The sequence below is a fragment of the Stegostoma tigrinum genome, chromosome 18 (genome assembly GCF_030684315.1).
Source record: "Stegostoma tigrinum isolate sSteTig4 chromosome 18, sSteTig4.hap1, whole genome shotgun sequence".
Classification (NCBI taxonomy): Eukaryota; Metazoa; Chordata; class Chondrichthyes; order Orectolobiformes; family Stegostomatidae; genus Stegostoma; species Stegostoma tigrinum.
In genome coordinates, this window is record NC_081371.1 from 45,893,715 (window position 1) to 45,906,591 (window position 12,877).

Below are 12,877 nucleotides of genomic sequence, written 5' to 3' on the forward strand. Positions count from 1 at the left end.
TCCAGTGACCCTTCTACACTGGACCGAAATGTTAACTCCAATTCCTCTCCCTACAGATGTTGCCAGACCTGCTGAGATTTTCCAGCAGTTTCTGTTTTTGTTTCAAATTTCCAGCATTTGCAGTTTTTTGTCATTCATCAATGTATTAGTTGGGAAATCTCTACAACTATTTGCCAAAAGCCTATTTTCACTGGTCAGTATCCGTGCTGGGATTCTGATAGCCCCATGCACTACAAGGTCAATTGTGTTGGCAACTTGTGGATGGGGCCCTAGGCATCTGCTCACTGTGTAAATTTATGCTGAGATTGGGCATATCAATCCCATCCTGCAGGGTTCTGTTTTATATAGGCGAAAGGAATTAGCACACACAATGAACCCTTTCTCATGACAGAAAAAGCATAAATGAGACTGGCGCCTGTTGCTACATCACCATGGCAACAACCTGACGAATCACAATCTACCTGCCTCGTCTGAAAATGAAGATTGACTTTTTTTTTGTTTTTAATGTATCCCCATGTCAATGAACACCCTCTTTTCATGATGTGTAGATCCTTTTTCAAATCTGTTTGTTGTGTCCCAGTTCTGATGAATATAAGATAAGATGTCTTGACACCGTGTCTCCTTTTAGCAATACTTCAGGGTTCATGAGCAAGACATTTCCAGTCTGGCTCACCACTCTATTATATTTTGCATGTTGGCATGTTTACATTAGATCATGGCTAATCTGTATTCTATATTTTGACCTTGGTTCCATCTCACTTAACATCCTTACCTAACCAGCATTTATCAATCTCAACTCTTATTCACATTGATCTTCAACCTTAGCTGTGTTTTATTTTTGGGAGGTTGACGGTTCCATATTTCCATCGCTCTTTGTGTGAAGAAGTGGTTCCTTCTATCATCCTGAACTAATTTTAAGACATTCCTCCAGTGTTTTGGATTCTCTCCACCAGAGGAAAAGATTTCTCTTTATCAATGCTGTCAAATCCTTTAATCATCGAAAGTATCTCAATTGGATCACTGCTAAACGACACTGACCTAGTCCAATGGTGCGATGTTGCTGAGGATTTTTATGTTGGACTCATTCATCACGACCTAAACTGTTGTGATCGTCTGAAATTTGGTAATTTAAAAAAAAATTCTTGTGTGAGGGCCATTGTTACTAATCCCTAATTGCCCTTGAACTGATTGGCTCTCTCGGCCATGCTAGAAGGCATTTTGCTGTGGGTCTGGAGTCATGTGAAGACCAGAACAGGTAAGGATGGCAGATTTCTTTCCCTGAACTCAGGTTAGTGAGGCAGATGGGTTTTTGTGACTTTTGTTACATGGTCACCATCAAACTAACTCTTTGCTTCCAAGTCCAGATTTCATTAAAATCAAATTTCACCATCTACCATTGTGGGACTTGAACCCAGATCTCAGTGCATTAGCCTAGAGCTCTGGATTACCATTGCAGCTACATCACCACCAGCCTCTTGGTTTAACCACTGCATCTTCTTCTGGAACAGTGTCTGGAACAAACTCTACACTATTCACACATCTGTTTTTTAATTGTAAGTTCAATCTGAAGAAAGGGTTGAATTTGTCTCGTGAGTGCAAAACAAAAGGTTTCAGCAACATACCTTTTTTTAAATTTAACAATATTCAAGTGTAGTTTATGCACCCAGGGTGAGGATCATAAAATAATCCATTAATCTCAACTATGTTCTGCATACTAGAAACCTTGAAAGGTACTGAACTGAAAGGGAATTCTGTCACAATCTATAGCAAAATCAAACACTCCTCAATCACCCACTTACAACTTGAACTAGCTTTTCCTTCATTCATTAGCACAGGTGCACGTTTGAGATAAATATACAAAGTACAAACAAGTGAGTACCTGAATGCTGCCAAGAGCTGAAGGTAGAGCCTGTGACACTGGTTCAACAAACTAACCGTAGCCTCTGAGGCAGTCAGACTGCCCCTAGCAGCCCTCAAATCTCCTTCGTCGCTGACAAACCAATAAAAGATTGAACAGCAGGTATTAACGGTGAGTTAGTCATTTGAGAAAGATCAACGCTTCAAGATGAAAGCTACAATAGCACACAGGGTCAGCGGAGGGACATAGGATCAGAGTAGAAAGCTCCAAGGAGGAGCTGGTCCCAATGTAAGGTGACAAGGCCATTGATTTGAGACTTGGTTGGACAAAGCACATTATTTTCATTCACTTGGGACAAGAGCATCGCTGGCTAAGTCAGTATTTATTGCCCATCCATAGTTAAGGCTCCATTTACATTGCTGAGGTATGGAATCGCATATACCAAACAGAATAAGGATGGCAAATTTCCTTTTCTAAAGGATATTAATGAAACAGAACTCATTTTTATTGACAATCAGCAGCAATTATGCAGTGGTCATTATTTTATTTTTTTTTCATAGAATCCCTACAGTGTGGAAAGAGGCCCTTCAGCCCAGCAAGTCCACACCGACCCTCAGAGCATTCCACCCAGACCCATCCTCCGATAATCCAACTAATCTACACATCCCTGAACACTACGGGCAATTTATCATGGCCAATCCACTAACCTGCACATCTTCAGATCATGGGAGGAAAAGGGAGCACCCAGAGGAAACCCAGACACGGGGAGAATGTGCAAACTCCACACAGACAGTCACCTGAGGATGAAATCAAACCCGGGTCCCTGGTGCTGTGAGGCAGCAGTGCTAACCACAGAGGCACCGTGCTGCCATTTTATGTTAGCTTTTAATTCTTGATCTGCCACGAGGGATTTAAACCCACTTGTCCATGACATTAGCCCTCTGGATTACAAGTCCAATGATACTACCATTAAGCCACTCCCAAATAAACAATATGGCAATATTGTGCAGGTCAGAGGCTGGGTACTCTGTAACAAATAGCTTACTTCTTAATTACCCAATGCTTTTGCACAATCTACATACATTCAGGATTGTGATGTCTTGATGGGTGCATTTCTGAAAACATTCAGGATGTTTGCTGGATCAACACCCCATTCACCTCCTTAAACATTCACACACTCTACACTGACACACAGATCCATGCATTCCCCTTGGATGAGTTACCTGGGACTTAACCTTGGCATCATCTTCTGGAACAGGCTCAGATTCGATCTGCTTTGCAATTTTCCCACAAATGCTGCATAATCCACATACCCATCCTTCCGTCTTAAATTCAATCTGAATAATGGATACAATTACAGTTGACAATTAATGTTTTCTTACTCAATGATTCTATCACAGAGAAAAGAAATTGTACATTTGGTAAAACATTATTCCACCAAAATAAGTTTAGGATTCTGCAATGTTCCATTGCAGGTAGGCTGTTTGGACCCTCACGTTTAAATCAGGACTAATTGGAACCAGCTACTCCTGAATACAGGCATTATTTTTGCCACTGTCCAATCTCATGAAATCTTCCCTTAATTGAGAGATTTTTGGAAAATACTACTAGCTTATTAACAACTTCTTTTAGGATCCTAGGGTCAAGTCCATCTACACTTGGAGACGTGTTAGCCTGTAGTTCCTGCTTCCCATGTCATTGTGTTTCACTCAGTTCCCCTTTCACTCCCACCTCAGGATTTGCAGCTTTGACTGGAATTATTTTTGAATGCTTTGTAACGAAGATAACAAAATATTTGTTCATTTCATCCACAATTTTCTTATTATCTCCTGTTGCCTTACCATTCTCACTTTCAAGATGACCTATGCACACATCACTCAGTTTTCCTTTTTAAGTTCCTGTAGAAACTCTTGCTATCTGTTTTTACATTCCTAGCTATCTCCCTCTCATAATCTAATTTCTTCATCTTTGCGAACCTTTTAGTCATTCTCTACATTCCGACCAATCATTTGACCTGCCACTCATGAAACAGTTTTGCGATCTTTCCCTAATTTTGATACTTTCCTAAATATCTTTAGTCAACCTGGCCTCCCCTTAGAACTACAGTTTGAGGTAGGAAGGAAGTATTCTGAAATATCCCCTGCAATGTTTCCTCATACAATTATAGAATGCCTTCAGTGCAGAAAGTGGCCATTCAGCCCAACAGCCCTCTGAAGTGCATCCCACCCAGACCCAGCCCCTCCAATCTATGCCCATAACCCTGCATTTCCCATTGCTAACCCACCTAGCCTATATATTCCTGGACACCATGGGGCAATTTACCACGGCTAGTCCACCTAATCAGCACATCTTTGAACTATGGGGGGAAGACCCATGAAGGCAAGTGGAGAACGTACAAACAGCACAAGGTTAGAATTGAACCCATGTCCTTGGCGTGATAAGGCAGCAGTGCCAACCACTGAGCCACCGTGCCACCTGTATCTGTTTGGATCTATCCCCTAGCTTAATCTGTCAGTTCACTTCAACTGCCTGAACTTTCATGCTCGCACCATTGTCCTTATTAAAGTTTAAAATGCTAGCCTTAGAACTAGTGAAGCATTTTGATGACAAGAATTTTAAAATCAAAACATTGCACAACCAGAAGCCAATGCTATTGAGGGACCAGAGAAGTCAAATTCAGAATCACGCTAAATCAATTGCAAGAAATGGCCAGGGCATTGCAGATTTAAAGGAAGCCGTTCTTATGCAAAAAGTAAGATTGATGAAGTGGGTTCTGAAATAAAGTACTGCAGTTGAAAGCCAAGGATGGTTCCACGTTGGAGAGTGTGAGAATATCACAGGATTAATGTAGTTTCCTGTTATGTTTGGTATACAGATGGATTCATGTATAATGGGGCATAAATCTTCTTCAGACAAATAATCCTTTGGGGAATGGCCTGAATGATTGTAGGTGGGAAATCACTCAAATCTCTCGGGATAGACAGAATGAGAGCCATTTGTTTGAATGAACTGTGAACTTTATCTCATTGGACAACTCAACAGTGTGAATTATGAGTTTTGTCTGCTGCATGACTATGCTTTCTGGGTCATTGCAAACATTGAGTGGGAGTTTTTCGTTCCTCTCTTGATGGGTCTGACTCCTGTTGAAATTTCCGTTGCCACCATCTTCTCAGGGATCCAGATGAGAGTTCATTCCATCCTTACGACTACTGAGAATCTGAGCAGAGTGAGCAATCAAAATTGACTATCAACAGTGACTCACTATCACTTTGAGCCTGATGGTTATGAGCTTAAGTCCTTTTATCAGATCCGAGATACTGGGCAGAATCTAACAGGGAAGGAAGGAATCTTGCCCACTGTTTTGACAACTGGTGAGGAAACCACCATGGGATAGGTTCAAGAGAACTATGTGGCCATCAGACACTTAACTGCTCAGATTTGGGATCTACAAAATTGAGGATCTGAGAGGTGGAAATCCCACTTGCAGAGAGCTACCAGCCAATCAGAGACCACAGAATCCTCATTGCTGTTAGCACCAAAAGGGCATCAGTGGCAGCTGCTGGTAATGCACCCAAAATGGACACAGGATCAATGAGGAACCCAGGCTAAAGGTGAGTAAGCATGGGATGTGGGTTGTGATGAGTGGCATGGAAGATGGTCAGGACAAGAGGGTTGAAGACAAGGGCTAGAGTGAATCCTTCCCTTTCCTGATGTGTGGTCCCTCAACCAGTGCCTGGTTTTAAGTCTCTCTCTCTCTCTCTCTCACTCACACACACACACACACACACACACACACACACACACACACACACACACGGAGATTGACACAACTCCAGTAGCTTGGTTGGGCAGTCTTCAGGAAACATCATAAAATCATGTGAGTCCCACTGAATCACTGAGCCACTGTGGAATTCCAGTGGATCTGTGGATAACTAATGCCAATTGTCTTGTTAATGAGCCTAATTGCAATCCAGTCACTGTTCCCACCCTCATCTTAATTGGGGTCTGTTTTCCCAATACATAGGAATTCAACATGGATTCTTCCACCCATTGCCCTGGTCTACCTGCCAATGTGACTGCTTCAGTGCCACAATTAAATTTCACCCATTAGCTCAGCTACTCTGTTCACAAATACCTGCCTGATCTGTGGACTGTTCATGGATTTTGAACAAATAATCCAAGTTGACAGATCACATGTAATACTGAGTGAGTGCTGCACTGTTGGCTATGTTAGCTTTCATGTGAGCAATTAAAGTAAGACCCTGTCTGTCCCCTCAATATGCCATAGCAGCTTGAGATTTCTCCCCAATGTTTGAGTCAATGTCTATGAATTTTCCTCACAGCGTCATGGACCCAGGTTCAATTCCAGCTGAGGGCGACTGTCTGTGTGGAGTTTGCACATTCTCCCCATGTCTGCGTGGGTTTCCTCCAGGTGCTCCAGTTTCCTTCCACACTCCAAAGATGTGCAGGCTAGGTGGTTTGGTCAAGCTACATTCTCCACAGTGTCCAGGGATGTGAAAGCTAGGTGGATTAGGCATGGGGAAATCCAGGGTTATAGGGGCAGGGTAGGGAGTTAGGTCTGAGTGGGATGTTCTTCAGAGGGGTCAGGGCTAACTCGATGGGTTGAATGACCTGCTTCCACGCTGTAGGGATTTCATGATTCCATGAAACAAAGAGAATGAGAAATCTGGAACATTCTCCCCAAAATAGCTAGCAAGGCTAGGAGCTACGACTTGGGAGCAGGAGGAGGGCATTCAGTGCCACGAGCCTGCTCCAGCACTCGATAAAATCATGGCTGCTCTGATATTCCTGAATATCTTCAACAAACTTCCGCCTCCCCTGCCCCTTACCCCCAACACCCAGCTTAGCAAGAATTTATCCATCTCTACCTTAAAAACATTCATGTTCTCTGCCTCCAGTATCTTTGGGGAAAATAATTCTAAAGAATCATTGCTCTCAGTAAGAAAAACATTCTTCCCATCTCTGTTACGTGAGAGTCTCCCTGTTTCAGATTCTTCAAGAGGAAACATTCTCTCCACATTCACCCTGTCAAAGATGTTAGGATGTGCCATCAAATTATCTTGTACCTTTATATGACAGAAACCCAGTCGGTTAAGACAGAGATGAGCCTTAATCTAATTGAATGACAGAATGTCTGACTCTCTAACAAACTTGATGAGCTGGTTAGCCTCCTTCTGTTTTAATGCTCTCATTATCCCTCATTCTACATCACTCAAACACATTATTTAGTTTCCTCTATCATTGTAGTGTTATGGATCATTGTCCACAATTTTCAGGTCCATCTTTCATATTAGGTCCATATTAGAACAGTGACCAGGGGAATCAATGGTTATGGGAAAAGGGTAGGAAAGTAGACATGAGGAATAGTGGATCAGCCATGATCCTATTGAATGGCGGAGCTGACTTGAGGGCCAACTGGCCTACTCTTGTTCCTACTTCTTATGGGCTATGGACAACAATTCAAAAAGTCCTTTATTCATTGCAAGATTTTTTTTGGTGTTTTGAAGTTGAAAAAGTTGGTACAGAAATGCAAAGTTCTTCCTTTCATCCTCACCATGAGTACAGGATGTATGATGGGTAATTATGCCAAAGTGATGACTGACAATCACCCACAACCTTGCTTTGTGACTCCAGGCTTGGCGTTTTCCCACCTATCCGCTCCTCTCACCTGAACCCCCGCTCGCACCTCCTACCTACCAGCCTCATCCCCACCTCCTTGGCCTGTCCGTCTTCCCTTGACTGACCAACCCCCATCCTAACTCCCCACCTACACTCTCACCTTTACTGGCTCCATCCCTGCCTTCTTGACCTGTCTGTCTCCTCTCCACCTCTCTGCTCCTTTATCCACCTTCCATCTGCCTCCCCCTCTCTCTGTGTTTATTTCAGTGTCCCCTTCCCCTCCCCCATTTCTGATGAAGGATCTAGGCCCATAACGTCAGCCTTCCTGCTCCTCTGATGCTGCTAGGCCTGCTGTGTTCATCCAGCTCCACACTGTATCATCTCTATCTTTCTTTCACAGGAGGTGGGATTGCTCACTGGGCCAGCATTTATTGACCATCCCAAGTTGCTCTTGAGGAGGAGATGGTGTTCTTGAACCATTACAATCCATCTCATGTAGATACACCCATTATGCTATGAGGGAGGAAGTTGCAGGATTATGACAGAGCTACAGTGAAGGAACAGTGATATATTTCCAAGTCAGGGTGGTGAGTGGCTTGGAGAGGGACTTGCAGGTGGTGGTGTTCTGATATACCTGCTGCCCTTGTCCTTCTAGATGCCAGGGGTTTGGAAGGTGCTGTGAGGCAGGAACCTGTAGTTAGATGTCGGCATTTCAGTAGCAGAGATATCTCAATGGGCTGTCTGGGTGGAAGAGTTTACAGATACTGGGATGTGAGGTGAGGCTGTGGAGGGAATTGAGTGTGAGGATGAGAACTGTAAATACGTGGCACTGTCACACCATCAAGCCCAGTAGGCAAAAGGGTCAATGTGACTTCATAAGTGTTAGGTCTGTTCCCATTGATGACTCTGTCTCCTAGCCACTAATTTCATTCTTCTCCCCACCAAACATGAGGGGCAACTTTGATGCTATATTTGATTCTGGGATGAATTTGCAACCACATATCCACACAATATTTAGACCACTCATTTCCACCTCCATAATATCATCCAACTTAGCCCCATCGCAGCTCAACCACCACTGTGATTCTCAGCGATGCCTTTGTTATGGCTAGACTTGACTGTTCCAATGTACTGCCAACTGAGGACAGGGGAGGCAATGGCCTAGTGGTATTATCACTGGACTGTTAATCTAGAGAACCAGGTAATGTTCTGAGGACTGAGGTTTAAATCCTGCCATGGCAGGTGGCAAAATTTGAATTCAATAAAAAAAATCTGGAATTAAGACTCTAATGATGACCATGAATCCATTGCCAATTGTTGGGAAAAAAACCCATCTGGTTCACTAATGTCCTTTCGGGAAGGAAACCTTATCTCTTCTGGCCTACATGTGACTCTAGACCCAAAGCAATGTGGTTGACTCTTAACTGCCCTCTGGGCAATTAGGGATGGGCAATAAATGCTGCCAGGCCAGTGACACCCTCATCCCATATCAAATAAAGAGGAAAGAAAAAGACCTTCATTCTAAGCTCCATAACCTTGAGGTCTTCCAGAAGTCTGCTGTTGTGCCTAAACTCATAGAAAGTCCCGTTCGCCCAACAAACCCTCTGCTTGTGGACTCATACAGGCTCCTGTTTGAGTAAAATTTCAGTTTTAAAATTCTCTTTCTTGTTTTTAAATCCTCGCTTGCTTTTACCTCCCCCTATCTCTGCAATCTCCTCCAGTCCCACAACTCTCTGAAATATTCATGCTCAACTAATCCTGATGGCTTTCTAGGCCCAGCTTTCTTCTGGATCTTGCCTTCAGCTGCCTGCCCCTTGACCTTGGAATTCACTCCCTGATCCCCGCTATCTCATTGCATCTTTCTTCTGTTTGAGGAAAGATTGAAAAAGTTGGGATTGTTCTCCTTAGAGAGGAAGTGGCTAAGAGGTGAAGCTTTCAAAATTATGTTTGGGCTTTGTACAATAACTAGGTAGAAATGTTTCTGCCCTTAGAAAGGTTCAATAACCAAAGGGTACAGAGTGAAAAAAAAAGGATTTGTAAAAGAAGCTAAAGCCAGACCAGGAAATATTTTTCACTCGGTGAGTAGTTAGGAATGGAATGCACTGCCTGGAAATATGGTGGAGGCTGGGTCAATCGAGACACTGAAGAAGGCATTGGATGATTATATGGATAGAAATGATCTGCAAGGATAGGGGAATGAAACAGGAGACTGACAGTAGGTACCGGTGCTCATTTGAAGAGGTGGTGTAGATATGATAGGCCACATGGTCTTATGCACCATAACACTCTGTGATTCTCTTTTAAGGTGGTCTTTACTCTTTGATCAAACTTCTTGATTGTCCGCCATAAACTTTTCTTATGTGGCTCAGTGTCAGATTTTGCTTAATGAAACTCAAGTGAATTTTATTACGTTAAGGGTGTCTCACAATTGCAAATTGGCAGGGTGTTCTGGAGCAGTGGTAATATCTCTACCTTTGAGCCAGGAGACATGGGCTGAAGTCCCACCTGCTCCAGAGGTATGAAGTGACATCTCTGACAAGGTCACTTAGAAAATATCCATACAATACAGGCAGTGCAGTGACAACGCTTGGATAAGGTGAATGATGGGAAATGGGTTTTCGATCTCAACTTAGATATTCTCACTGAGGGGGACGCTAAACAGCAATGAGACCAAACAGTAAACAGGTCACGTATATCTTAACAGCTGATGCTGTTAACAATTCTGAATAGTTGTGTCTGCATAAAATTGATTCTTTTTGGAGCTCGCATCAGCTGCTGTAAAAATTCCAGGTGCATACATTGTCCGCAGAACAGAGGCATTTATCATAAGGTGCATGGATAATATACTCACAGCAACATGAGCCGTTTGACATTGTTGTCACACAAGACAGAGACAAAGAGGCAGGATCACTCAGTTTTGGGATTTAATAGAGATTTTAAATTATTGTTGTCCATTAAACCCAGTTGCAAAGAAAAAAATTTGCTGCATCATCCTGGATCATTAAGGTTGTAGCCCTGTCAACATTTTTATCCTCAAATACCAAGCAGTATAGCTTTGGAGGAAGAGCAGCACGCATTTTATTTTGTTCTTGCAACACATGTAGATGTCACAGCTAAGACCAGCATTTGTTAGCCGTCCCTAATTATCCTTGAACTGAGTGATGTATAAAGCCATTTCAGAGGTGATTGAAGAGTCAATCACAATGCTATGAGTCTGAAGTCACATGGAGGCTAGACCGGGTAAGCATGCCAGATTTTCCTTCCTGACATGGACCATATGGTCTCTTACAAAAATGGTTTCCTGTTCAGCATTATCAAATTTATTAAATAATTGAATTTAAATTGCATCAGTGGACATGGTGGGATTTGAACTCATGCCCCCAAAGCATTAGTCTGGGCCTCTGGGCTACTGGTCTTGTGACAGCAACACTGTACCATCAATTTCTATTCACTCCCTTGAGGTTGTGGGTCAATTGAAAATATCCAAACTGAGGTTGTTGTGTTATTTTGGTGAACAAGGTTGTTAAACTGTGAGGAAACCAAAGGGTGAGGGTCTGAGGAATGGATTTAAAACACAGATCAGTTACAATATAAAGAACAAGCTCAAGGAGCTGAACAGCACTTACTGTTCCTATCGATGTAAATGATCGGGAAATATCTCATCTGACCCAAAACTGACTTCAGGTTGCCACAAGCATTATAGCCAGTGGAAATGGGTTTCATTTAAGATCATAAGACATAGTAACAGAATAAGGCCATTCAGTTTACTGAGACTGCTCCTCTACTTAATGAAATCATGACTCATCTAATAAAGCACAACTCCACTTTCTTGCCTTATCTCTGTAACGCTTGATTCCCTTAACAATTAGAAATCTGTCTGTCTTTGCCTTGAATATAGTTAGCAACCCAGGCTCAACAGATCTCCCATAGTCAAGAGTACCACAGGTCCATCAGCTTCTGAGAGAAAAAAAATCTTCCTCATCTCTTTCTTAAATGGACAAATTCTTTCTCCTTGGTCCCAGACTCTCCCACAAGGGGAAACAACCTTTCCACACTGACCTTATCAAGCCTCCTAAGAATTTTGAATGTTTCAATTAGTTGTCAATTTTCCCATACTCAAGTAAGTGTAAGTCCAATCAACTCAGCCTCTCCTCATAGGGAAATCCCTTCATACCCTGAATAAATCTAGTGAATCATCTCTGGACAGCATCCAATGTTCTGCATATCTTTCAGGGGACCTGAGCTAGACGTAGTATTCCACCGATTGTCTGCCTAGTACCTTATATAGTTTTAACAAGACATCCAGCTATTTATAATCCATTCTCTTTGAAAAAAGTCCAGCATTATATCTGCTTTCCCTCTTACGCGCTGAATTTGGCTGATAGTTTTTTATGTTTCATGCACTAGGATCTCTAAGACCCTCTATGCTGTAGCTTTCTGCAGTCTTTCTCCATTGAAATAATATTCAACTCTTTTATTCTCCCTGCCAAAATAGTTGCACTTTGAAACATCTTTCTTTCATAACGTCTTTATACAAATCAAGCATTGATGAAGTTTAGTGTTGTGTAGGATGTGTGACAAGAAATTCACAAGTGGACGTACATGGAATAGTGTAGGTTAGATGGGCTTCAGATCGGTATGACAGGTCGGCACAACATCGAGGGCCGAAGGGCCTGTACTGTGCTGTAATGTTCTATATGTTCTATGTTCCAGATAAAATTGAATTCATCTTCTTCTGAATGATTTATTTATTGTCACATGCATCTCGGGAGATACAGTGAAAACTGCTGTGATGCCACAATCCGGTGCCATTTTGAGGTAAAAAATGAATAAAAAGAAATTACTTAAATAGAGTTCATCTTTATCAGCTGGAGTCCCAAACACAGTTCCAGGACTTCTGCAAGGTCCCTGCCCTGGGCCTACCATGCCACGAGCCCCTGCTCCAGACACTGGGACTGCTGGAGATGGCAAAACAGTCCACAATCTGGGCCTACCCCAATCCCAAGTCCCCACCCTGCTATCACTGCAGCCAATGCCCCTCCGCACCCACTAAAACGCCGAGCAGCAGTTACACAACACAGAGGCAGGGAGACATTTTCTGAGCTTTTATCAAAAAACCTTGGCCGACACAACTTGTAGAAACTTCTTACTCATGAAAATTTCTTTTTGTATGAATGGGGCCTTTGAAGTTTGGCAAAGGCTGCAGCAGATTCTTCCTGTCCTTGGAACCTTTTTAACCAATCTCTGAAAATCCAGTCTGCAAAATGAAAAGTGGCAAAAACTAGAGACGCAAAGAGCATAGAAATTGATGGAAGTGCTGAGTGTGACTCGGCAGTCTCTGAAAGTGATGACTGAGGGATAAATATTGGTGACAGCATT

The 12,877-nt window shown here is 42.6% G+C and overlaps 1 protein-coding gene across 3 annotated transcripts in view; it reads right to left on the minus strand.

The window, feature by feature from the left end:
• Positions 1-12,877, minus strand: part of LOC125460992 (uncharacterized) — a 96,631-nt gene that overhangs the window by 15,367 nt on the left and 68,387 nt on the right. For all 3 annotated transcript variants that reach the window (XM_048549246.2, XM_048549247.2, XM_048549248.2), the window contains 2 exons: positions 3,082-3,195; positions 1,880-1,990 (listed from right to left, as the gene is read on the minus strand). In XM_048549246.2, the coding sequence (XP_048405203.2) occupies positions 1,880-1,990; positions 3,082-3,195 (225 nt within the window). The remainder of the gene's footprint in view (positions 1-1,879; positions 1,991-3,081; positions 3,196-12,877) is intronic.